Below are 24,316 nucleotides of genomic sequence, written 5' to 3'. Positions count from 1 at the left end.
GGATCTTCTAAGCATAAACTTTTTACTGTTCTGCTTTTGCAAATATTTCAATATTGGTCTAAGACAGTCATCAATATTTATCAGGAGACACTATGTCTCTCTAACAACTTAGAAAGGTTAGTTAGTCAACATCAACTTTTAACTACCTCTCTCTGTCAAATCTTCAATCATACTTACCTAAAACCGAAAAACTGAGACAGTTTTCTCATCACTTAAATGCATTTTAAGGATACATATTTTATTAAATCCTCCAATAAGTTATGTATGTAAAGTTGTCGATTCTCTCTCGTATGCTCACAAATACAACAGATTCAACCAAAATTATTGAGTTTGGATCAATATACATCTTTGTATCCCTTCAAAGTCTGGAAATTAAATCCAGTCAGTGTACTGGATTTATCTATATTTGGTAGATACCGAAACTCTCTCTCCTATGCATAAACATTTTGATGTAGTATTTAAAAGATCCAAGGCAATAATCTAAACACTAAAGCTGAGTTCAACAGTCTAATTCTTACTGTTTTAACACACAGAAGGGAAAAAATCATCATCTATCGATAAATATACTGATCTTACTTGCAAACTTCTAGTAATACATAGTAAGTTGAAACAAATACCTGTTTTGGTTTGATTTTCTATAGTGATTTTAAATCAAGACTATAGCCAAAAAAAAAAAAAAATCTAAGAAGCAGTTAATGAGGCATATTAGCAAAAGCAGTTAAAGAGAACTAAGTAGTTGTAAAAGGAAGGGCTTCTCACCTGCACTAAAAAGCAAACCAAAAAAAGGAACAAAGAAGCAAAGAATAAGCAGTCAGTTTTTACAGTGCTGGGAGATAGCTAGTGGAGCTCCACAAAAATCTGCACTTAATACATTCATAATAACCCAAACAAAGGGCAATTTAAAAAGTGACAAAGAATGCTGATACAATGTTTTTGAGCTAATAAAGGAGAGAGCTGAATGTGAAGAACAGAAAAGAATTTTGCTGGATCTTACAATACTCAATAACTGGATTGTTATTTAAAAGATTAATTTCAATTCATATTGAAATAAGCAAATATACAGAAGAAAAAACAACCTAAAACTTTATTTACACAGCAAATGGCTGGCTGTAAACTGACCAGTACCACTCAGAAATTAGATCTTGAAATTAAAATGGATGATTCCATGAAAGCACTGGCTTGACACACTGCACCAGTCAGGAAATCAAATGGAGTGATTCCCTTGGATTTGTTAAAAATGAAGCAGAAGAAGAAAGGAAACCTCATTATGCACTTTTCTAAACTATGCATCTGGACTACCTGTACAATTCTGGTCGCTCATCTCAAAAACAATACAGTAACACTGGAAACGTTCAAAGAAAGATGACAAGCTTGATAAAAGGTATGAGTAAGTTTTGTGAAAGGAGTAACTACAAATAAAGACTCCTCTGAAAAAAAGATGATAGAGTAGGAGTACGACAGAAGCTTAGATTATCATGAGTGGAAAGGGGCAGATTATTCCTACTCTTTGCCAAAACAAGGACTTACGTCAAAAAAAATTAAACTAAAAAGTAACAGGTTCATACATTATGAAGTTAACCTTTAGAATTCCTTGACCAGATATTCTACTGACAATAGATGCTTGTACATACTGAAACTGGACAAACTCATGAAAGAAATCTAATCCTTTTACAAACAAATACTACTTCCAAGTCATAACATTTCCAAGCTGAAAAATATGAGATGACACTGTTCTTATTCTCCTCCCTAGTTTTCCCTGTTGACCAATGCCAGAGAGAAGATGGTTGGTGAAGCCAGTCTTTGGTCTGACCATAGTACAGATAAACTTCTGTGCTTCAAGTTCCTAGTATAACATATACCAGAAAGAGAAGATCCTGAATACAGTAACACTTAAAAGAGAATTTTGAAGAGTCTGAATACAAGATCAGTAACAGGACATACTGGAAACTGCATTGAATTTGTTTATCTAGGCAAATATGTAGATACATATTTACAAACATAAAAGATTCTGATGAAATCTGTTTTTATTAGAAAAGCAGTTTTTCAGCCTTTTTACTTAGATATGCTGATGTCTTATTTCTAAGCACTAAAAAGCCAAAAAGTAAGTTACTTATTGTTTTGAGCTACGGAAGGTAGAGTCTCAGAAAAACTGTAAAACATATCAAAAAGGTAGATTTTGTGCACGTATTTTTTCCTGTCACAGAGCTGAAGATGATCTAGATATGTACAATGTTTACATAGCTTATCCAGGAATAATCCCACTTTAGTAATGATGCAGAATATGTAATTAGAGTATTATTAACAGAAGCATATTTAAACAGAAGGAAGGGGTTTTAATTATCATGGGACTATTTCACAAGAAAGATTAAGCTGTTTTAGTACTAAGGAGGACAAGTCTGACAAAGAAAACTAAAAGTGCACATTTAAAAACTTATTGCAATACCTATTTAAGAAAAAAAATATTAAAAGGAATTGGATTACACAGGAAAAAAAGAGATGACAATTAATAACCTTGAAAAGGAATGAAGAAAATCTAGAGAATCTGTCATAGCGAGGAAGCATGGGATTAGAACAATCTACTGAAGCTTTACTGTAATGCGTTTATATTTGAAATATCTTACTGTTATGAGGACTCTCTATGAGTTTGGTTTTCACAATAAACTATAAGAAACAACTGTTTCTTTCTTCAAGTTTGCTTAAGCAGAAAAAAAGTAAAAAAAAAACAACAATAACCAACCACTGCTATGTTATTTAGATTAGTTATGCATTTGAAAGCAAACAAGTCAAACATAGACTAAAATAAAGTACAGACACCAAATCATTATAAAACAATGAAATTCTGATTTTATCACTTTAAACTGCTGTAGGAAATATAAAAAAATGTATAAGTGTACAATTAATATTTGCAATCTCACAAGTGATTGCATTGGACCATTTTATGGAAAAGTTAAGGTTGATATGAGAACATTCTAACAAAGGATAACAACTTCAGCAGGAAATTTGTTCGCCAGTAACAACTGATTAAAGATGAAATTGGTAAAATCAATTAAAATATTTAAATATGAAAATATGAATATTAAAGATATGCAGTAATATTTTACCACACCGACTGAAGGTTCCATGAAATGAAATACAACACCTACACTTGTTTTAGTAAGTTAACATTTTAAAAGTTGTAAGGATGAATGAGAATTTCCTTTAAAAACTAAAACAAACATTTACAAAACAAGTGAAATAATGCATTTGAAAACTTCTCTGGATGGCAATCCAAATCACTGACTGCAGTACTGTACTCGGTGGCTTCATCAACAGATTTCAGTGTTTTTCCTAGAGAACTGAATGTGGAAACACTTTTGGGAAGATAAGTAAATGAATTCCCAAGGAGAATTAATGGTAGAAATGGGGCACTGTATAAGTTAAACAGGGAGGAGAGGTAACTATATTGAAAGTGCTGACAAGTCTTCCATGGGGCCTGGGTATGTTCTGCTAAAGAACAATAAAAACAGCAATAGGCAAGGGCTTAGACCCTGAAAATTCCCGTTTTTAGAAAGCAGACCTTAAAAATGAGGACACACCAAAGCAATGAGATGAGTGAGATATAAGTTAGGACTGCATTTCTGAAGCAAGAAAGTTTTGTTAAGACTTACGTGACTTGTAAACTTTCTGCTGTTAGATTATTCCACATGATCTCATTAGCTTGAAGGTTTTCGTTTTCTTCTAATAAAGACGTATCAAACTCTATTTCTTGTTCAACAACTTCTGATGACCTAATCCAGTAAATAAATGTTGTATTTGTAAAATTAACATGCATCTTTCAGTGGAGCATAAAGCAAACCATTATACTTTGAATTATTTTAGTAATGGAATATAGATAAAATCACATATGGAATAAATGGAAAGCAGCAACTGCATCTTCTTTTTCCTTTGAATGAAGAACAGAGTCCTAAAACCATACCAGAGTATAAAACTGAATACAGTTCTTTGAATTAAGTTCACAAGATAACCAAGGTTCTCGGGAAATCTACATGCATAGGTCCACTAATCCTGCTATAAACCTGCACTTAACCACTACCAATATGCAAATTAACAAAAAAGGATAACACAAGAGGTCTTAAAACTATTTCCACATGCACCAATGTACAGTAACAGTTCAATAAATGGCAAATACAATTGTTTTTGTTTGGTTGATTTTGTTTTTTTAAATATAAAACTTTCTTGCATTAACACAAGAGTCACAGAATGGCTTGGGGTGGAAGGGACCTTAAAGATCACCTAGTTCCAACCGCTGTGCTGTGGGCAGGGACACCTCCCACTAGATCAGGTTGCCCAGGACCTCATCCAACCTGGTCTTGAACACCTCCAGGGACAAGACATCCACAGGTTCTCTGGGCAACCTCTGCCAGTGCCTCACTACCCTCTGAGTGAAGAAGTTCCTCCTAACCTCTAACCTAAATCTCCCCTCTCTTAGTTTAAAACCATTACCCATTGTCCTATCTTTTTTTTTTTTGCTTGAGCAAAAAGTTGCTCTCCATGCTTTTATAAGCCCCCTTTAAGTATCGAAAAGCTACAATGAGGTCTCTCCGGAACCTTAGCTTCTCCAGGCTGAGCAGCCCGAGCTCTCTCAGCCTTTCCTTCATAGCTGCTCCTGCCCTCTCTGGAGGGCCATCTTCATAGCCCTCCGCTGGACCCACTCTAACAGCCACACATCCTTCTTGTGCTGGGGGCCCCATGCCTCGACGCAGCACTCCAGGTGGGGACTCACAAGGGCAGAGCAGAGGGGGACAATCACTTCCCTCCACCTGCTGGCCACCCCACTGGTGATGCAGCCCAGGACGCAGTTGGCCTTCTGGGCTGCAAGCACACGCTGCTGGCTCACGTCAAACTTTTTCATCCACCAGAACCCCAAGTCTCTCTCCGCAGGGCTACTCTCAATGAGTTCTTCTTCCAGTCTGTCCTCATGTCTGGGATTGCCTGACTCAGGTGCAGCACCTTGCACTTGGACTTGTTGGACCTCATTAGGTTCACATGGGCCCACTTCTCCAGCCTGTCCAGGTCCCTCTGGATGGCATCCCTTCCTCCTGTTGTATCAACTGCACCACTCAGCTTGGTGTCATCTGCAAACTTGCTGAGGGTGCACTTGATCACACTGTCCGTGTCACTGACAAATATATTAATCAGCACCGGTCCCAGGACAGACCTCGGAGGGACACCACTCATCACTGGCCTCCACCTGGATGCAGAGCCATTGACCACCACTCTCTGAGTGTGGCCTTCACACCGATTCCTTATCCACTGGATGGTCCGCCCATCAAATCCTTATCTTTCCAATTTGGAGACATGGATGTCATGTGGGACATGTCAAAGGCCTTATCTGTGTACTCAGATTGTTTCAGGCACTGCTCAATCTGCAATACTGCAGTGTGCACAGAGATGCCTAGCATTCATTTACCCACAATATAGACAGTAAGAGAAATAAAGCAAACAAACAGCACAGCACAGCACAGGATGCAAACTGCATCCAAATACTCAGTAAATTAGCCCATACTGAATCTAGATCATCACGTATTACCGAAGTTATGGTTCAGAGAATCACAGTAACATTAATATGAATTTTGTTATTCTAGAACCAGCCAAATAGATGGATGGTTAAAGAAACAAGGTTAAAAGCCTGACTTTCAGCCAACCTTCTTCTACACATGCAGGTAGAACTACTTCTCAAACTAGGATTAAAGCTTTATAAGTAACAATGTAAAACAAAACAAATAGAAATAAATTAAACTCTGATTGCTTAAACAGCGTTGCAGTTTAATGCAAGATTTTCTTAAGAAACATTAACACGCATAGCAAGGAGGAAATACATACCTATGAGTATCTACGAAGTCATTATACTCAGAATTGGGGTCTATCTGTTCAACCGAGGTCTGGATCTCTTTATGGACATTCACAATCTCTTCCGTAACAAGACTGGTGATCTGGCTATACTCATCCAAGATTCCTTTTCTAGAGAGGAAAAAAAATTCTAGTGTATAACATGGCACTGAAGGCATAGATGGCATTGAAGATGCTTCAAACTTTCAATTTGCTGTTTCTACAAATTCTTGTTGCAACTGGCTAAAAAGGGAAAAAATAAGACAATATATTACTCAAAGAAATAATAGATCAATTGTGGCCTCTTCTTTACAAATCGGCTATTGGTGGAGAAGTCTAATAACATGCTCCTTGTACTGATTTCAGTGCATCTACATACAGGGTACCTAAACTAAAGCTGTAGAGATTACAAGGAAAATGAACACATACAGCTCCTTGATGATACCCTTTTTCACAACAACATGGTTGTCATAATCTACACTGAAGTGTCTCATATTCCCCTGACTGACAAACTAAATATATTCTGGCATAAGCAAAAAGACAGTGTGAAAACTTTTTTTTTTTTCACCATTTTATCCATCCTTTAACATATATTCATTTTATGAATTGGCATACATCACAAGTTGGCATATATTTACAAGAAGAGCCAAAATCAAGGAAGAGGTTCACACAAGAAAGTACGTGTCATCCAGCCTTGTCATTACCTGGTCCCTGAAGTGGGGAAAAGCAAGTGATTAAGGAGTAGTAAAGGACTAGGTCATATTTTACCACAGATTTTAATAGCATCCAGTAACACTTCCTCAGAATACTTTCCTGTTCTCCGCTTTCCATAAATGAACCCTCAAAATCATTTACAATTTCTTTTTATTTTTTTTTATTGACAGATTTTCTGGCTTGCCAGGTGCTGAAGTATAGCAAGCTTTTTCAAATACTGATCCATTTTGACCATACCAGAGAAAAATGCAGAGAAAAAAGTATTAATATTTTATCCTGGATATGATCTCTAGACTTGTTTACTCAGTAAGAAAGCATTATTTGCTTGGATTTTTCCAGTACTTTTTCTGAGGAGAGAACAGACAAGAGAAGAATTTTGCCTTGCCTGTGAACAACATGTCTGAAAACACTCCAGAAAACAATTCAAAGACTGCAACAAAAGAGAGAAGCCAATGTCAATTACAGCAATGCTATATCTAAGAGAAAGGGAACGTTAATCTACACTTCAAGATTGCCAAGCAAACTGATCTGCCAAATCAGAACTATTAAGGAAGTTTGTTTCATACTGTGGCAATATCAAGCTTGACACCTGACATCACCATCTCTTTTTACAGAATTAAGCCCAGAGTTAACAGAAAGCACTAATTTTCCAATCAACTCAGATCTCACTAAAAATGATCAGCTATTGACAAAATTTGTTTCCAGTCTTTACCTCAGTGATAACAAGGACAAATGGGTTCAACAGGTTTTTGCATGATAAAACTCTTCAGTGAATTACTATGACTTACATTTCTGAAAAATCAACTTAATTGCAACAGAAAAATTTACCTGTATTCTCTTGTTGTGATTCTACGTAAAGATTAAAAGGACTGAGGAGACTACTACAGAGGTCTATTTCATTTAACCTGCACCAGCATCAAAGGCAGTAATATGATACTATATGGGGCCGTTAATGCTGTCTGCATCACCTAGGCATATAGAGTATGAAATCCTCAACTCTCCCTCACTTCCTGTGTGCAGAAGTCAAGATGAACATAGGCTCCAGAAAAGGTAAGAAAATGAGTGCATCACATCTAAATGAACAATACCTACATGAAAAAGTAACTACCCTGCCTTTTAAACTAAGTGATATACAGAATGCCCAAGAAAAAGACCTAACCAACTCACATGCTTCAGGAAGGTCAGAGAGGCAGCACAGTGCTTACAGACCAGAAAAGAGGGCTTAAAGTCCTAATTTTCTGTTCTCCGAGATCATCAGTTTGCATATCTTCTGTAATTACGTAGAAAATGACTTTTCAGGGAAAAGGTAATTGTATTTTTAAGGTTGGATTCCCTTCACTGAGATTAGGTCTACATGATCCTGTTATTTGTCCATACCTATGACTAACCATACATCTGCCTGGACCTCCTCCAAAATGACTGTCAAGATGGTTGGCGAGTTTAAAGCAAATTTGTTAGTGAGAGAGTTTCATAAAAATAAGACTACGGAGGGGCAACAAACTTCTATACTATCCCAGCGGAAGGAGAGGATAAAGGATGAGCTCAGTTGTAAACACTGCAGTCTATCTGTAAAATTTAAGTTTTACAAGAAGACAGTGTCTTGCCAAAATGCTTAAGCATCCCCTCAAAACTACTGTCTGTATTTGAATACTTATCTATTCACAGTTATTGTTAATTGAAAGATGCAAGTAGCTTTTCTCATTATCCTTGATATAAAAATAATCAAAGTTTATCATTTTCTAATAAGTCTATAAGGATATTTAAGGATATATTAGGATACTGCACACAAAATTTTGCATGTTTAAATATACGTAGGAAGAGATCTTACAGGGCTTTAATCATTTCTTCTTGCATTTTCTGTAGTGAATCAAGTAACAGAGGAAGCGTAGTATCATAATATTGGTGCTGATGTAACTGTGCTCCTTTCAGTGCCAACACATATTGATTATGCAACATATGAAGCTTCATAGTGGCTTTATCACACCGATCTTTGGCTTTCTCAGTCTCCTTTCCTAACGGAAAACAAAAACAGAAGATGAAAAGTTGATTTAAAAGTATACAAACTTGTGGATAACATAATTCTAAAAGATTCATGGTAAGTTTGCAGCTTTTCTTCTCCTAAAGAAATACATTACCAAGGTATTACTGTGAAGAAAGTAAAATTTGACAATTTTCAAGTGAAGAAAGTAAATTTTGACCATTTTCAGGTTGTTAGTAAGACCAAATGCCTTGGTTTTCTTCTTCTGGACTAAGGAAGAAAAAACTGCATTTACTTTGAGTAGAAATCCAAGAATTCTTTATCTAAATGTGTATGAAAACTACTACCTACACAGGTATAGAAATAATACCATTATTAAGAATAAAACTCATTCATATGATTATCAAAAATACTTTTTTTTTTTGCCTGAAAGGAAACGTTTATTTTTTAAAGCAGAAAATAAAAGATGTCCTACTAGGTTAGACCCTTGATTCACCTAGAAGCTGTCATTTATTTTGAGCAAAAAATCTAGTGCCACATATCATCCCAAGAAAGCACTGATGCAGTCTACATATCAGTAGCTGAACTCCAGCACTATTACTCCTGTCCAAAACTCTCTGCCCTAATACTACAACTTAACATTTCCTCATCACTGTTGGTATGCATAAGGAATATAGGAAGGTCACCATTACCATCTCATCTCCACGCTATTGGAACCTAGAAATCCTGAAGTCCATGCTTACAAGACCAGTTGGGTGCTGAACTAGAGAGTCACAATGTTCTTCAAGAGGTCACCTATTCTACTCTTTGCCACAGTGATTACACAACTATGTGATATATGTTTCTGTGATCTTCCTACAACCTGCAATGACAGATAACTTTGCCACTTCCCAGTACAATTCAGGTCAGTGTGCTAGCTGTGGTATGATAGCACTCCCCCACACTCATATGATAAGACACTCACCCACCATCTCGTCCTTCACTCTCCAACCTAAATTTTTATTGGTTCAATAAACTCTTTATACTCTTGCTTACTTCATCTGTGTGCCATGGACATGAAATACAGATTCTACAGTTCTCTGGAATCCATCTTTTATACAGTAGAAGACTAGATATTCTCCTCGTCTGCCCAGTCTTGTAATCTTCACACTGAACAATGTATAGGTCTTCCCTTATAAATCCTGTTTTCTCTTTTCAGTCAAATGGCTCACAGCCTCACACAAATGAAATTTCAGTCAAGGTTCAACTTTGAAAGCCACAGGGTAAGTCATACATCCAGATGCTTCTAGATCGTTTCAAATGAAAGAAAAAGTGCCTTTTTTGGATGCCATACAAACATGGCATCACTAATTAGTGATGACCTAATTAATCTGATCTAGTTAATCTGATCTTGGAAGACAAAAAAAAAAAAAAAGAACCCACTACATTTTTCCAACCATCTCTCCAGTTTCTCAAATTATTTTAAACTCTACATCTGTCCTCCAATGCACTTTAAATCCCTTTAAGGTACAGTGACACCAGTAAATTTAATAAGTAAACTTTGGTTCAAAGTGATGAAACACAGGAAGACCACCCACACCTAATCCCAACATATATCCTTTCGTGTCCCACAGGATACGTTATTCTGACAGGACCCTGTTAATAACCATTCTCCAAGCAGTTTTATGCAGGCAGTTTTGCACCTCTATTAGAATATTTCCAACTTGATCATGCATTGCCCTTGTCATAAAAGGATAATATATTATTTTGGCATGTTTCCTTACTGAGACGTATAAGCTCTTACTCATATTCTCGTTATCTCCTCAATATTTATGAAGTGTCTGATATTTATGAAGTGTCTGATGACTTTTTTCAGGCACTGAAAGCATCTTAAATGAATCTGTATCTGCAATTATCAAATGCAGATTCACAGTAACCTGCACAGATAAACACACACTAACTAAAAATCTCAATCATACCGATACATTTCTTACAGTCTTAAAATAAATTAAGTAATAAAAAAAATTTATTTTAACATGTCAACCACCTATCATAAAGTAGTAGATGAAACGAAAAAGTGGCAGATTGAGACTTGAAAGCAGACCTTGAAAAGCTGAAATTTTGTCAAACAAGGGACACACAAAGGTTTGTGAACTCTGATAAATTAAAACACAGAAACACATTATCACATGTCAAAAAAGATTTGCAGGAAAAACTTGTAAAATAGCAATAAAACTGATAATAAATCCTTTCAAATACACTGGAGTCAGCAAGCTCTTCAGAAAATGTAAAGAATAGTTGCTATATAAAAGGAGCTGGTAGAAAAAAAAAATATTTTTTTTTTTTGCATTCATTTTCACTGTGAATGACCTTCAGAGATTTCCATGCTGAAATGTCTCCGTATGAAAGAGTCAAAGAATCTCTCTTCAGAGACGTCAGAAGAAGAGGTTAGAGAACAAACGAACTAAGAAAAAATTAGCAGGACAGGAAGGTATTTAGCTTTACAACTCAAAAGAAACTTGAGGAAGTTTTTTCAGAAACATTATGATCAGCTTTTAAAGGAGGAAGTAGGCACACAACAGAGTGCCTCAGGAATATTAGTTGGGGCCTGATATATGAGGTAATAAAGACGCTGATAAAGATGTTGAATGAAGCGAACAACCAAAAACTCATTTTTCATGGGGAGACCATTTTATTTATTTGTATATTATTTTCCCAAAACATAAGAATATTGTAGTATTTATTTCTAAATTAAACATATATCACTTGGAGGGCAGTTTAGAAAAACAAAAACTAAAAAAAACAACAGCATGCTCAGAATAGCATCCCAGAAAATAGAGTGACTGAACATGTCTGACACCAGTGCACCAAGACTACAGGAAAATGGTATAGCTCAGTATCCCATTTTCCCATCTGCCTTGAGGACTTTGCTGTACAAAGTTTGTTATTCCTTAGCAGAACACTTCAACAAATTTGAGAATAAATCAAAACATCATATACACCCAGCTTTCAAATACAGTTGGTTACAGTTGGTTGTCTAGAGACAAGACATATCTACGTGGTCTTTGTGGAGAATAAGAGAATGTGTAAAGATAATGGAAAAGCGACTGAAGAGAGTCTGGAGAGGAAGCCATCGAGTAGTAGCTACAGTCCAGGGACTGGATGAAAGGGGAGAAGACAACGCAGCTGGAAATCAGAGCTGGAAAAAACAAGCTTTCCTTGCCTTAGACTAATCCTTTAGCAGAGGCACTGGACTGAGCACTCCTTGGGAGAGGGGAACACAGCAGTGGGAGAGGAAGAAATGCTGGATTGTTTTTTGTTTTTATTATATGTTTGGCCACTCTTACTCAGGCTATTTGGCCAGCATGTTCTGACTTACATAATCCAAAATTATCTCAAAAATATTATACTCTGATATTTGAACTTCAAGTAATTTTTACTAGAAATTGAAATACTTGACTCTCTAGAATAGCATAGCAAGAATGCCGGCCTTTTCTTTGCAAATGTCAAACTTTCATAATTGAATTTTGCAAGCTTCATAATACGGTTTATAGCTTAACATATTGTACACACAGTCTGTTTTTATAAACATTAAACAGATTTGTCAACAACTGGTGGCAGTAGAATTATAATTAGATCTATTTATGAAATTCATTATACAGATAAAGAAAATTGGATGTTTTCTTCTGTGTTAATTGACACATAGAACAACTGTGTTCTCAGCCTCACTGCATTTTGCTGTGTTAAAAAACAAATTACAGTGTGGAAATAATACTGTAGCTCTGTAGCTACATTTCTTTTATTAATCACAGGTCCAAAGGCTGCATTTAAAAGTTTAGTGTGTATGATACATTGATTTAGTCTAAAATTAGTGGAGGTGTTCTCCTAAAGAGCAATGTATAGCAAAGGACTATTCTCCACAGAGATGGGAGAAAGGGGTAGTTTAGACATTAATGAGGTTTCTGAAAGAAATACAATATTGATAGTCTCTATTAGGTAGTGGTTATTTATGGTGTAAATTTTTGGTTTAGTTTAACAGCTGAAAGCTGTTTGTTGTAGTTAATTGTTCAGAAACCTTTACTGATGGAGCACTGTATGGTTTGACATACACTGATTTTTCTTAAGATGGTAGGGGATGCAGCTTGAAGACATGCACGGGCAAGCTTTGGGTTTTAAGCTTTTCAAATCTGGATTACAGATCTTTCCTTCAAACAGCAAAACTGTGACAATACAGAATACAGAGTAAAGCATCCACTAATTTGCAGAGAACAAGGATCAACATCCTGATGGGTATCTGTAGTGCAATATTTAAGATTCAAGAACTAGTACAAGTTTAGCTGTTCAGATTTCAAGTTCAACTTTATGATAGTGCAAGTTAAAGTAATGACCAACTCTTTAATGTTTCTGAAAAACAGAAAATTCCAGTTAAGCTCCTTCAGTTTAAACCCTTCAGCTAAATCTTATGTAACAGCTAATAACAAAAGCAAAGGTCCAAAAGATCCAATAAACACAGAATCATTTAAGTTGATAAAGACCTCTAAGATCGTCAAGGCCAACCATTAAAACAGAAGATTTTATTTAAAAATTACCCTTTTGAAGGAGAAAAGCATACAGTGAAATTCTCAGGTTTGACTAACACGAAACACAAAGCACTCCCCTCAAAATCAGAAGTCCTAAAAGAAATGTTTTGGGTAGGTTAAATGCAGAAAGTGGTCATGAAGAACTCCAAGACTGAATGCTCTAAGAAACAATTTCTTTATGTCTACATTGTAGACCAGCTGGTAGAAAAAAGAAGTGCAACACTGTACTTTAATGGATACACGCTACCATAATCCCTGAAGTTGTTTCACTGAAGTCCTTCAGCTCAAACAAAGCCCTCTACCAAAGAATCCCGCATTACAGAAAGTTTGTACTTTTTTCCTCTCAGCATTGCTCTGCAACAGTGGTAAGAAAAGCTCTCTAGAAGACCTCCTCACAGTATCAGTTTTTAAGCTGTTTGTTCTTAAGTTTGCTTTGTTTTTATTTGATTTGTTTGTTTGGGACCTCTGTGGATAGGAAAGGAAAAAAATGTTTCAAAGAAGAAAAAATTGGCAAAACACAGATAGCCAAAACCTTGTCAGCACTTGAGATGTTCTCTCAGATTTTTGCATCTTTTAAGTGTTTTCTCTTACAAAACAATAAATACCATAATTGCTTTTTGAAACAGCATAATTGAAATACTAAATATAGCATGTGAATGCAGCATAAATCTGATGGAGCCATTTAGAATGTCTACCATTAGAGAGAAATGTCTGCAGTAACTTCTTGTCCAATTTTCACATAAATCCCACACTAGGAGTCCGAGGTTAGGGTGTTTCAAGAAAGATTGCCTCCGGCCTCTCACTCATACGAACATTAGTTATAAGACAGTATTTAGTAGTTGGAGAAAGAAAACACTATAGCACAAGACCAAAACAGCTGCTTCAGGAGTAGAGGATACTTTACTAGCCAGATAACTTGTGGTTCACTACTTGTTCTTCAAACAATATCAAAGCATGTAAAGAAACTGGTGGCAGCAGGGAACTGCATATACTCATTTGTGTGCTGGCAATATGACTTAATGCTGCACTGGCTAACGCTTGTAACATGGTACAGGAAGGATTTTACACTCAGTGGATAATATAAGTTAAAAATAAATACTTAAAATTTAATTCTCATTGATACGCTGAAAAAATGATTGCACACACAAACATGGAAAGCAATTCTGACAAAAGTAACAAACAGCGATCAGAAAAAATATGTAATGGATTTCAAAAACCTGCACATGCTTCTTTGCAGGGAAGAATACAAGGTGAATATTACTACTTCCTGAACTGACAAGGAAAATAACAGAAGATACTGAATCGGAACTGAAAACAGAAAGAACTTTTAGATCTGAACAGGTACATATATATAAAAATCAGGATTAAAATCAAGGTACCAAAGAACTACAGCTAGCAAAGACACAAAAGCAGACAGGCAAAGCCCCACAAGTACATGAGAAGCAAGAGCTGAAGGACACCAAAAAATCCACGTCATTATGGAGTTAAAATAACTAGTGATGCCAGAGAGAACTGAAGGATTTTATGCCACTTTGCTTCTAAGAGAGGCTGAAGCAAGAAAAAAAGTGGGTGTCTGGCTACATTAGAAGCATTCATACTAAATGAAAAGACAAAGTTCACGCTCGAGCAGATGCTCCCAAACTATACAGGTGCTTATCTATGTGGTACACATAGTGAACTGCAACCAAGAAATACATGCCAACAGTAGTAAGCAAGCACCCATATGAAGGAGCCTTACCTGAACCCTAAAGCAAGAGGAACATTTTGGTTATTGATAACAAATGACAACAGAATCACAGAATGGCCGAGGTTGGAAGGGACCTCTGAAGATCACCTAGTCCAACCCCCCGGCCGAGCAGGATCACCTAGAGCACATTGCTCAGGATGGCACCAAGGCGGGTTTTGAATATCTCCAGAGAAGGAGACTCCACAACCTCTCTGGGAAACCTGTCCCAGTGCTCTGTCACCCTCACAGTACAGAAGTGCCCCCTCATATTCAGCCAGAACCTCCTGTGCTTCAGTTTGTGCCTGTTGCCTCTCATCCTGTTGCTGGGCACAACTGAAGAGACTGGTTCCATCCTCTTGACACCCTCCCCTCAGATATTTATACATATTAATGAGGTCTCCTCTCAGTCTTCTCTTTTCCAGGCTAAACAGGCCCAGTTCACTCAGCCTGTCCTCGTACGACAGGTGCTACAGTCCTCTAATTGTATTAGTAGCCCTCCTCTGGACTCACTCCAGTAGCTCTGTGTCCCTCTTGCACTGGCGAGCCCAGAACTGGGCACAACACTCCAGGTGTGGCCTCAGCAGGGGCAGGATCACCTCCCTCGACATGGCGGCCTGGGCCTGGGCCAAGGTGGGGGGAGACCTAGGGGGACCAGGCAGGGACATGCAATGCTGTCTGAGTCCTTGGGGCCTGGGCAGAGATTTCACTTTTCCTTCTGCAAGCTTTCCAAAAGCTTCATTGGACAATGTGAATTAATGCCTTTCCAAAGGTTACAGTCATAGAGGAAAGTAGGGAGCAGTAATACATGAATGTTGATCTTGTAACGCTCTTAAAGAATGCAAAGATGCCATAGTTGTTTCAGACCTAGCTCAGGATAGTCTCTTCTCTCGTCTCATTTCCTCTTCAGAACTACACATTTACAGGAACTGTTCCCTAACAGTGTAAAGAAACAGGTTTTCTGAAACTTGCACAATTTGCTTTATGATTGGTGGCTGAATCCTACCTTTGCTTGACCTTGCAGTCTTCTTCACTCTTCTCAAGCTACACGTGCAGCATTTTTCCTGTTAGATTTACATTTTTACATCTTGCAATTTATATTTGTACTGTTTGAAATAAATCTTGGAATTCTATCCAATTATCTATTACACACTACAGAGCAAGACAGACAAAAACTCTGCTCTCAAACTCCTCGGCCTAGCCTCCAGTGTGACCAACTTGTGCAGAGCAGGAGGACAATGGACACGAGTGTGCGTCCTCTTCCCTCCCTTCTCCCGATGTAACTCAGACCGTGATGTACGAGCACAGAACAAGTTATCCTCCTTGAGCACTTAAGAAGGTTCCTTTGGACATCTCATCCCTGTTTTGGCTTATTCTGTGGCTTATAAAATAAAAATAAATGCCTTTATTTTAAATTAATGTCTGACTGTCCGACCTTCATGGTTTACTCTCCAAGAAAAGCCAGGAAGCTTAGCTTAAGATTTTCTGCAATTTCCTCCATTAAAACTTCACTTGGGTACCACAGCATTTGATTTCAGACAAGTTTAAAAAGGAGAAGAAATGGCAAGTATCAGGGCTTTTATTCTATTTAGTTACTTTTTCTAGAATCAAGTATCTATCCTCCTTTGAGAAAGGAAGCAAATATTGAGAACATTTTAGTCGGGAAAAAAAATATTTCGTTTATTTTAAAATCTTTTTTCTTTTTTAAGTCTCAGCAATAAAGCATAAAGCTCCACCAATGCTATAGTGATCTATTAGAAATTTAACAGTGTTTATGACAGTAGTTTTTCAAATAATTTCCCAGAACTGAATTTATCTTTCCATTTACATCTTTCATCGTTTCTGATAACAAAGATAATTCTTCATATTTTTGTCTCTACATTTGTTTATCAATATAACAAACCTCCCACATAATCACTTCCTTATTTATTTCAACTCTGAAGAGACACGTTTTCACTGAGCATTATTTCATTGTGCCTAGAAAAGAATGTTCCCTTATATTATTTGCTTGCATTATTCTACTGAAAACGTTTTTTGTACTTCTTAGTGAGATGATTACGTCTTTCACACAGATAATCTTCTAGGAACATTTTTTTTAAAGCAAGATTGCAGCTTAGCTCCAGCAGGCAGCTCAGCACCACCCAGCTGATCACTCACTCTCCCCAGGTGGGATGGGGGAAGAGAATTGGAAAGGTAAAAGTGCAAGAACTCATGGGTGGAAATAAAGGCAGCTCATGGTAAAGCACAAGCCACACGTGCAAGCAAAACAACCCAAGGAAGCCATTCGCTGCTTCCCATCAGTAGGCAGCTTATACCAATCTACACAGGACTTTTTATGCAAACTGCTACAACTAAGCTAGGATTGTTTTGTTTGTTTACTTGTTTCCAAGAAAAAAGATGCAAGCACAGTGCTCTTATTTAACATGAGTTCCGCAAGACCAAAATCACAAAGACAGAAAAGAGACAGGAGTCTAAGGTCTATTTCTTCCCTTTGTATCTTGCAAGAGGCTTACGTGAACATGTTTCTTCAACAATGAAAATCACCCACTTCCTCCTCCACTCATCTTATTCCTGAGACAAGGATAAGAAGTTTTTCCCAAACCTTATCTACCAAATTAATGAGTGCAAATAACAAATATTTTTCTGATGGGGACAAAAAAAATATTTGTATATACTTACAGATTTCAAGTTTACAGAACACTGAAGACCTAAACTTCTGAGCTAAGAGTTAGTTCAATAAAAGAAATTTGCTTAATGCATATCAGAAGTTAAGATAAACAAAGTACAAAATAACAAAACAAAACAAAAAAGCAACCTTATGAACTGCTTTAAGATAGTTGAGCTAATAAGCCCCACTAAAAAACTCTCGCTAAGCTGTAAGTGCTTGTCTGTTAAGCCTGAGGGCAGGTCCTGATGCTGCATGTCCACTTTGAGTGGAAACAGTATGTCCAAGCTGGTCCCAAACTCCACCAGAAGTCACGAAGATCTCTTGGCACTGCAATTCCCAGAGTTTCCTTCTCTAGAAGCTTTATTTCACACCCAAGAAACAACCCTAGCCCTTTCAAGCATTAGTGTAGTGTCTATGAGTTGTAATATTTGCAATAGAGTATTAATTTGAAATCCCTCCAACCTGCTGACATCTGTGAATAAGACAGGCCAGTTCAGACAGCAGTATTTGTTTCATCTTAAAACACCTAAATTCCAGTCAAAAATAAGTAAATAAATAAATAAATATTAAGAGTTTCTCTGACCTCAGCAAAACCTAAAGGCAACACATGCCACTAGGAAATGTAGCAGTATAATTTTACAGGCATCTCAGAATGAATGCACCAGCCACCTAATAAAAGCATTTTCTGGCCACTCAGCTATCACAAAGAGTAGCAGGACAATACTTCGGTTTAATGAAAGCTTTTTCAACAGCTTTTATCAGTATTTTAACTTTTAACAGTATTTATCATAGATACAGCTTATGCTGTCATGAAACTTCAATATGTATGAAGTCACATCAATTCTGAAGTATTAAATCACAAGAGTTGCAGGGTTCAGAAAGCATTTTTCCAGCAGATGCAATGTTTTACAATGTGCTAGGTGTACTGTTAATATTTCTAGTCTCCTCTAAATCATGACATTGTCAAGGATCACAAGCCAATCTAGGGAAATTTCATATATGTTTTTCATTTTATACTGCTGTAACAGTATAAAATGAAATAACTAAATTATGTATTAAGAATCATTATATTTTTCCTTTATTTCAGATCCATTCTATCACATAAGAATATTACAACATAGTTCCTGTATTCAGTCAGTAATTAACTATCAACAAAAACACAATAAACATCTGTACAAGATGTATCTACATGAAAATTACAAATTTTGCTGCCTAAAGATATTATATTCAAATCCAGTATGAACCTCCCAAGGCCAAATTGGCTCTATTCCAACTTGCAAAAATTAACTGATATAAAAGCCTTATTTCACATTTTAACACCTAATACCAAAATCAGCTATACAAATAGATGCTAAATTCTAAGAATTAATGCTTCCCATATATATATATATATATATATATATATGTATTTTAAAATGTAAGGAAAAGATCACATTTATTAATATTTTTGATTTCACGTTATCATTTTCCTGCTTAAGTCTTTTTTTTTTTTTTAATCTAACAGTAAATACTCTTTAATCAAAAAAAAAAAAGAAGAAATCAAGAATTAAAAAATTGGAACAAACACACACTGAAATAAATTTAATACAGAAGCACCATTCTGCAGAAATAAAAAGAATTGTGGGAAGAACATCCTTACTTGGAAATAATTAGTGACCGGATCAACGAAGAGTCAAATTGTAACAAGAAACGTCAACAACTGTTCCACAGTTTCCAGATTGTGTTCTTTACCTTTCATTTATGAAACTTTTTAGAACTTTGTGACCTCTTCTTTGGCAAAACCATGTCTTTATCATTTGGCATAAATTTTGTTTTGATGTGTCTTCCTGCTGCAGCTAAGCCCACATGCCGTGTTGCCATACAACAGTACCTTGCTACTCAGCGTCACTGATGGCACTACAGCGCTGTAGGCACAGCATTACACCCGATCTGTGACTGTCACTTGGGACCACTGCTGGAAGAAGTTTACACATCTTTCTTCTCTATATCACACATTCAAAACATTTCAGAGGGCTGTCCGTTTCATTATGGAAAGATAATCTAGTAGTTTTTCCTTTTGTATTTTGCTCCAAATGATCCCCTCAGTTCTGCAAAAGAAGTTTTTACAAAAGGCCTCCACCCCACACCTTCTAAAACCAGAAGAGGCTATCAGAACGAACAAGTATTTCCCCAGTTGCTTAAGTACACATCATTAGAGAGGCACTGGACTAGTTCAGCTCGCTGACTTTACCCCTACCAGCTTATTTTCTCTCACCACACATAAAATTATAGAACAAAGGACTGTAAAAGGCAAAATCTGCTTATCAACCAAGTGAGTAGCACCAAACAGATTGCCTGACACACGGAGACTCCACACCCAAACATGACCAGCCAGGCTACATTTGTGATTGCCATGGTCATCACAGAATCACAGAATCGAAGGGATTGGAAGGGACCTCGAAAGATCATCGGGTCCAACCCCCCTGCCAAAGCAAGCTCCTTAGAGCAGGCTGCCCAGGTAGGCGTCCAAATGTGCCTTGAATATCTATCTCCAGAGAAGGAGACTCCACAACCTCCCTGGGCAGCCTGTTCCAGTGCTCCGTCACCTTAGTTCTTTCGCATGCTGGTGCAGAACTTCCTGTGCTTCATCTTGTGGCCATTGACCCTTGTCCTATCCCCACAAACCACTGAGAAGAGGTTGGCCAAATCCCTCTGTCTCCCACACCTCAGGTATTTATAAACATTGATAAGATCCCCTCTCAGTCTTCTCTTCTCCAGGCTGAACAGACCCAGGCCTCGCAGCCTTTCCTCATAGGGAAGATGCTCCAGGCCCCATATCATCTTTGTGGCCCTCTGCTGGACTCTTTCCAGGAGATCCCTGTCTTTTTTGTACTGGGGAGCCCAGAACTGGACACAGTACTCCAGGTGAGGCCTGACCAGGGCAGAGTAGAGGGGGAGGATCACCTCCCTTGACCTGCTGGCCACGCTCCTTTTAATGCACACCAGGATCCCATTGGCCCTCTTGGCCATGAGGGCACACTGCTGGCTCATGGTCAACCTGTCGTCCACCAGGACCCCCAGGTCCTTCTCCTCTGAGTTTCTCTCCAGCAGGTCATCCCCCAGCCTGTACTGATACCTGTGGTTGTTCCTTCCCAGGTGCAGGACTCTACACTTGCTCTTATTAAACCTCATTTGGTTTCTTCCTGCCCATCTCTCCAGCCTGTCCAGGTCTCGCTGAATGGCAGCACAGCCTTCTGGCGTGTCAGCCACTCCTCCCAGCTTCGTGTCATCGGCGTACTTGCTGAGGGCAGACACTATTCCCTCATCAAGGTCGTCGATGAAGATGTTGAACAAGACCGGACCCAGCACCGACCCCTGGGGAACACCGCTAGTCACAGGTCTCCAGCCGGACTCTGCGCCGCCGATCACCACTCTCTGAGCTCGGCCAGTCAGCCAGTTCTCAACCCACCTTACTGTCCACTCCTCTATCCCACGCTTTCTCAGCTTTGCTATCAGGATGTCGTGGGAGACAGTATCAAAAGCCTTGCTAAAGTCAAGGTAGATGACATCCACTGCTCTGCCTCAATCTACCCAGCTGGTGATGCCATCACAGAAGGCAACGAGGTTGGTCGAGCACGACTTCCCCTTGGTAAATCCATGCTGACTACTCCTCATAACATTCTTCTCTTCCAATTGCTTGGAGATGGCCTCCAGAACAAGCTGTTCCAACACCTTTCCAGGGACAGAGGTGAGACTGACTGGCCTGTAGTTTCCTGAATCCTCCTCCTTGCCCTTCTTGAAGACCGGAGCGACACTGGCTATCCTCCAGCCTTCATGCACCTCTCCTGTTCTCCAGGACCTTTCAAAGATGATAGAGAGCGGTTCGGCGATCACCTCTGCCAACTCCCTTAGCACACGTGGATGCATCCCATCGGGACCCACGGATTTGTGTGCGTTGAGCCCACTCAGGCACTCCCCAACTACCCTCAGGTCAACCATGGTGGAGCCCTCCATTTCCCAGCCTCTTTCTCCCCCCACCAGGGTCGAGGAGTCCCGGGGGGGAGTCCCTGAAGCAACGACTGAAGCGAAGAAAGCATTCAGTATCTCCGCCTTCTCGGCATCTCCCGTTACCAGGACACCCCTCTCATCCAGCAAGGGACCCACATTATCCCTAGTCTTCCTTTTACTGTTTACATACTTAAAAAAACCCTTCTTATTATCTTTTATCTCTTTTGCAAGCCTCACCTCTAGGTGGGCTTTAGCCTTCCTCGTCGCGTCCCTGAAGGCCCTGACAACACTTCTATACTCTTCCCAAGAGGACAAGCCCTTTTTCCACATTTCACAGACCTTCCTCTTCCTTTTGATCTTATTGATGAGCTCCTTGCTCATCCACACAGGTTTCCTGCCCCACTTCCCCGATTTCCTACTCTTAGTGATGCACCGATCACTGGTCCACAAAGGAGCAGCACATCATGGTTAAAAGGGATAAGGCCTGGAACACACAGGATGAATTGATCGTTTCTGATTGACAAAACATGCAGACACTGGTGGCCAGGACAGGGCAATGCAGTCCAGTCTAAGCACCAAGCAGCAGCCAGGACTTCATGGAGTGCCCTCTGCAACTCAGCTGTGTCACCGCTTCCCCAGCAGGGACCAAGCAGAAGCACTGCTACAGACAGGTTTCCCAGAAAAACTCCTGAGCCACCATCTCTGCCACCTTTGCATTTCTCTAGATCAGAAGAGCAAAAACCCTTCCATAATGAAGCTCCTGTACATTTCAGAAAAAGCAGTTTCATCTTCCTCACTACAGAACAGCTTCCCTACCCAAACTCTCCACCAGCTGCCCTCCCATTGCCCTAACACAAACAGGACCAGTAATTAACTGGTATCATTATTCAGCGCTTAACCCTTACTCTTATTACTCTTACCACAGGTTCTCTTAGCTGTTTTCAGGTGGAAGAGAACACTGCTATAACTATGCATTAAGGCATCAACATGTTGGTTCTATGTGACTGTCCTGTTAGCTGCTGGAAACTAGGACACGCAGTAGCTAAAGTTTACTACATTGTAGCTGCAGAAAAATTATTATAAAAACAACCGCTACTGATTAAGATCACTTTCAATAGTCTCTAACTCTGCCAGTTAAATCCTCTGTTGTAGGTGTTTAGCTCAAAAATTAATTTCACTTTTAATAGCTCAAACAGAAAACATGTAAACATCTGTTTTCCCAAACCAGAGACACACTTGTACCTCTTTCATTAGCAGCTGTATTAAATTTACTCTCTCAGTAGAAGACAACTTCTCTGTTACAAAAAGTCACCAAATTTCAAAATTGTTATATCTGCAAAATAGAGAAGTTTCTACATCATCCCATTGTGTAACTTGCTTTGGTTTTTGTGTTGACCACTTCCATGCACAGGTGCTAAACAAACTTAAAAATAATCTAGCATGCACAAGCCCAGGAGCAAAGACAAAGTCCTATTTCTTGTGGAGTAGCTGTCCCCTCCTGCTCCAGCCAGGAGGGGCCAGACCGTAATAGCGATTCAGCTTGCCAGAGGAATGGAGTCTGCAAAGAGTCACATTTTACAGAAATGGAACTGGACCGGCTCTTTTAACATCTTTCTTCTAAGAGCTGAAGCACAAAGATTTTCATTGTTTTCTTTAACAAAATATTTTTCAGCTTATTTCTAATACATAAGTAGGCCCTCCCACTCTTCTGGCATGCAATATTACTTCCCTTGTTTTCAGTAATTCTTGAAAGCCTGAAAAACCAAACCAGTTTTTATGTTAACAAGAGGCATATCTCCTAATAGCACATACTTTGAATAAGCGCTAGGTACTCAACTAAGGCCTGGAGCAATGAAGCATTATACTTTTAAGACTTCCCTAACTTGTTCATCTTGCAAGCCAGTTTGACAACTTGAGGGTGCAGAAACCCATGAAAATACCATTAACAACACTGTCACAGCTCATTTGACCTGCAGCTGATATACAACCACAGTAGCTCCTCTACGCTGCCACAATCACACAGGTATGTGTAAACAAGAACATGGCCTGTGGTGCAGCAGGGGCAAAACACTTCTGCAATTCTTGGAAGAAAAACCTGCACCATTTCTCTGAAGGTCAGGGTTTGTTAAAGTAGATCTACAGTAAGACAGTACTGAAAGTTAAATTAACTATGAACTGTACTAATGAAAGACAAATACTAAAGAGAAGCAGAAAAGAGAAAGCTAAGGAAAACCACTGGAGTAATAAGTGTCTTAAAAATAGCTTTTGTTTGTTGTCTATCTAAAGAAATATTAATTCAGTTAATCATAACCACATCAAAACATTACAGTTGCTGAACAGCCAAGGCACTCTTTTTGATTTTAATGGGAAAGTTTCATGCATCAGGAATGCAGAATCATCAGAGCTATAACAGGAAGATGGGATAAAAAGAACATACTATGATCCTAACACCCTATTATATTTTCCATGTTACATACTATATACTCCTAAGTTACATAGTTACTTGGAGATAAATCTCCACATTAAAGTAACATGGAGAAGGCAACTGGGGAACTACAAAAGAACAATGAGTATTTACATCCTCAAATGAATACATGCATAAATAAAAAAGATACGCTGAAGCTAAAAAGTGCTAAGTACAACTTCGCTTATCCCACGCTGTTTTGTTTTTATATTCACTTATCAACCATCACTCCAAATTTTAGACAAATTTAGAAAGAAACAACCTTTCAGCACTGATAGGGCAAGTAAACGTAATTTTACACAGTCGTACAAAGTGGTAAAGATGGACCTTGGAATTATATTTATGCACCGCCATG

At 38.3% G+C, this 24,316-nt stretch overlaps 1 protein-coding gene across 9 annotated transcripts in view; it reads right to left on the bottom strand.

Moving 5' to 3' along the window:
- Positions 1–24,316, bottom strand: part of FER (FER tyrosine kinase) — a 201,388-nt gene that overhangs the window by 151,035 nt on the left and 26,037 nt on the right. For 8 of the 9 annotated variants that reach the window (XM_040540453.1, XM_040540449.1, XM_040540452.1 and 5 more), the window contains 3 exons: positions 8,411–8,594; positions 5,863–6,000; positions 3,648–3,767 (listed from right to left, as the gene is read on the bottom strand). In XM_040540453.1, the coding sequence (XP_040396387.1) occupies positions 3,648–3,767; positions 5,863–6,000; positions 8,411–8,594 (442 nt within the window). Of the gene's footprint in view, positions 1–3,647; positions 3,768–5,862; positions 6,112–8,410; positions 8,595–24,316 lie in introns of those variants that run through there. The other variant, XM_040540457.1, reaches the window with a different exon arrangement.

Source organism: Cygnus olor, chromosome Z (assembly GCF_009769625.2).
Source record: "Cygnus olor isolate bCygOlo1 chromosome Z, bCygOlo1.pri.v2, whole genome shotgun sequence".
NCBI classification, from domain to species: Eukaryota; Metazoa; Chordata; class Aves; order Anseriformes; family Anatidae; genus Cygnus; species Cygnus olor.
The sequence above is the reverse complement of the archived record's forward strand: the minus strand, read 5'-3'. Positions and strand labels throughout refer to the sequence as shown.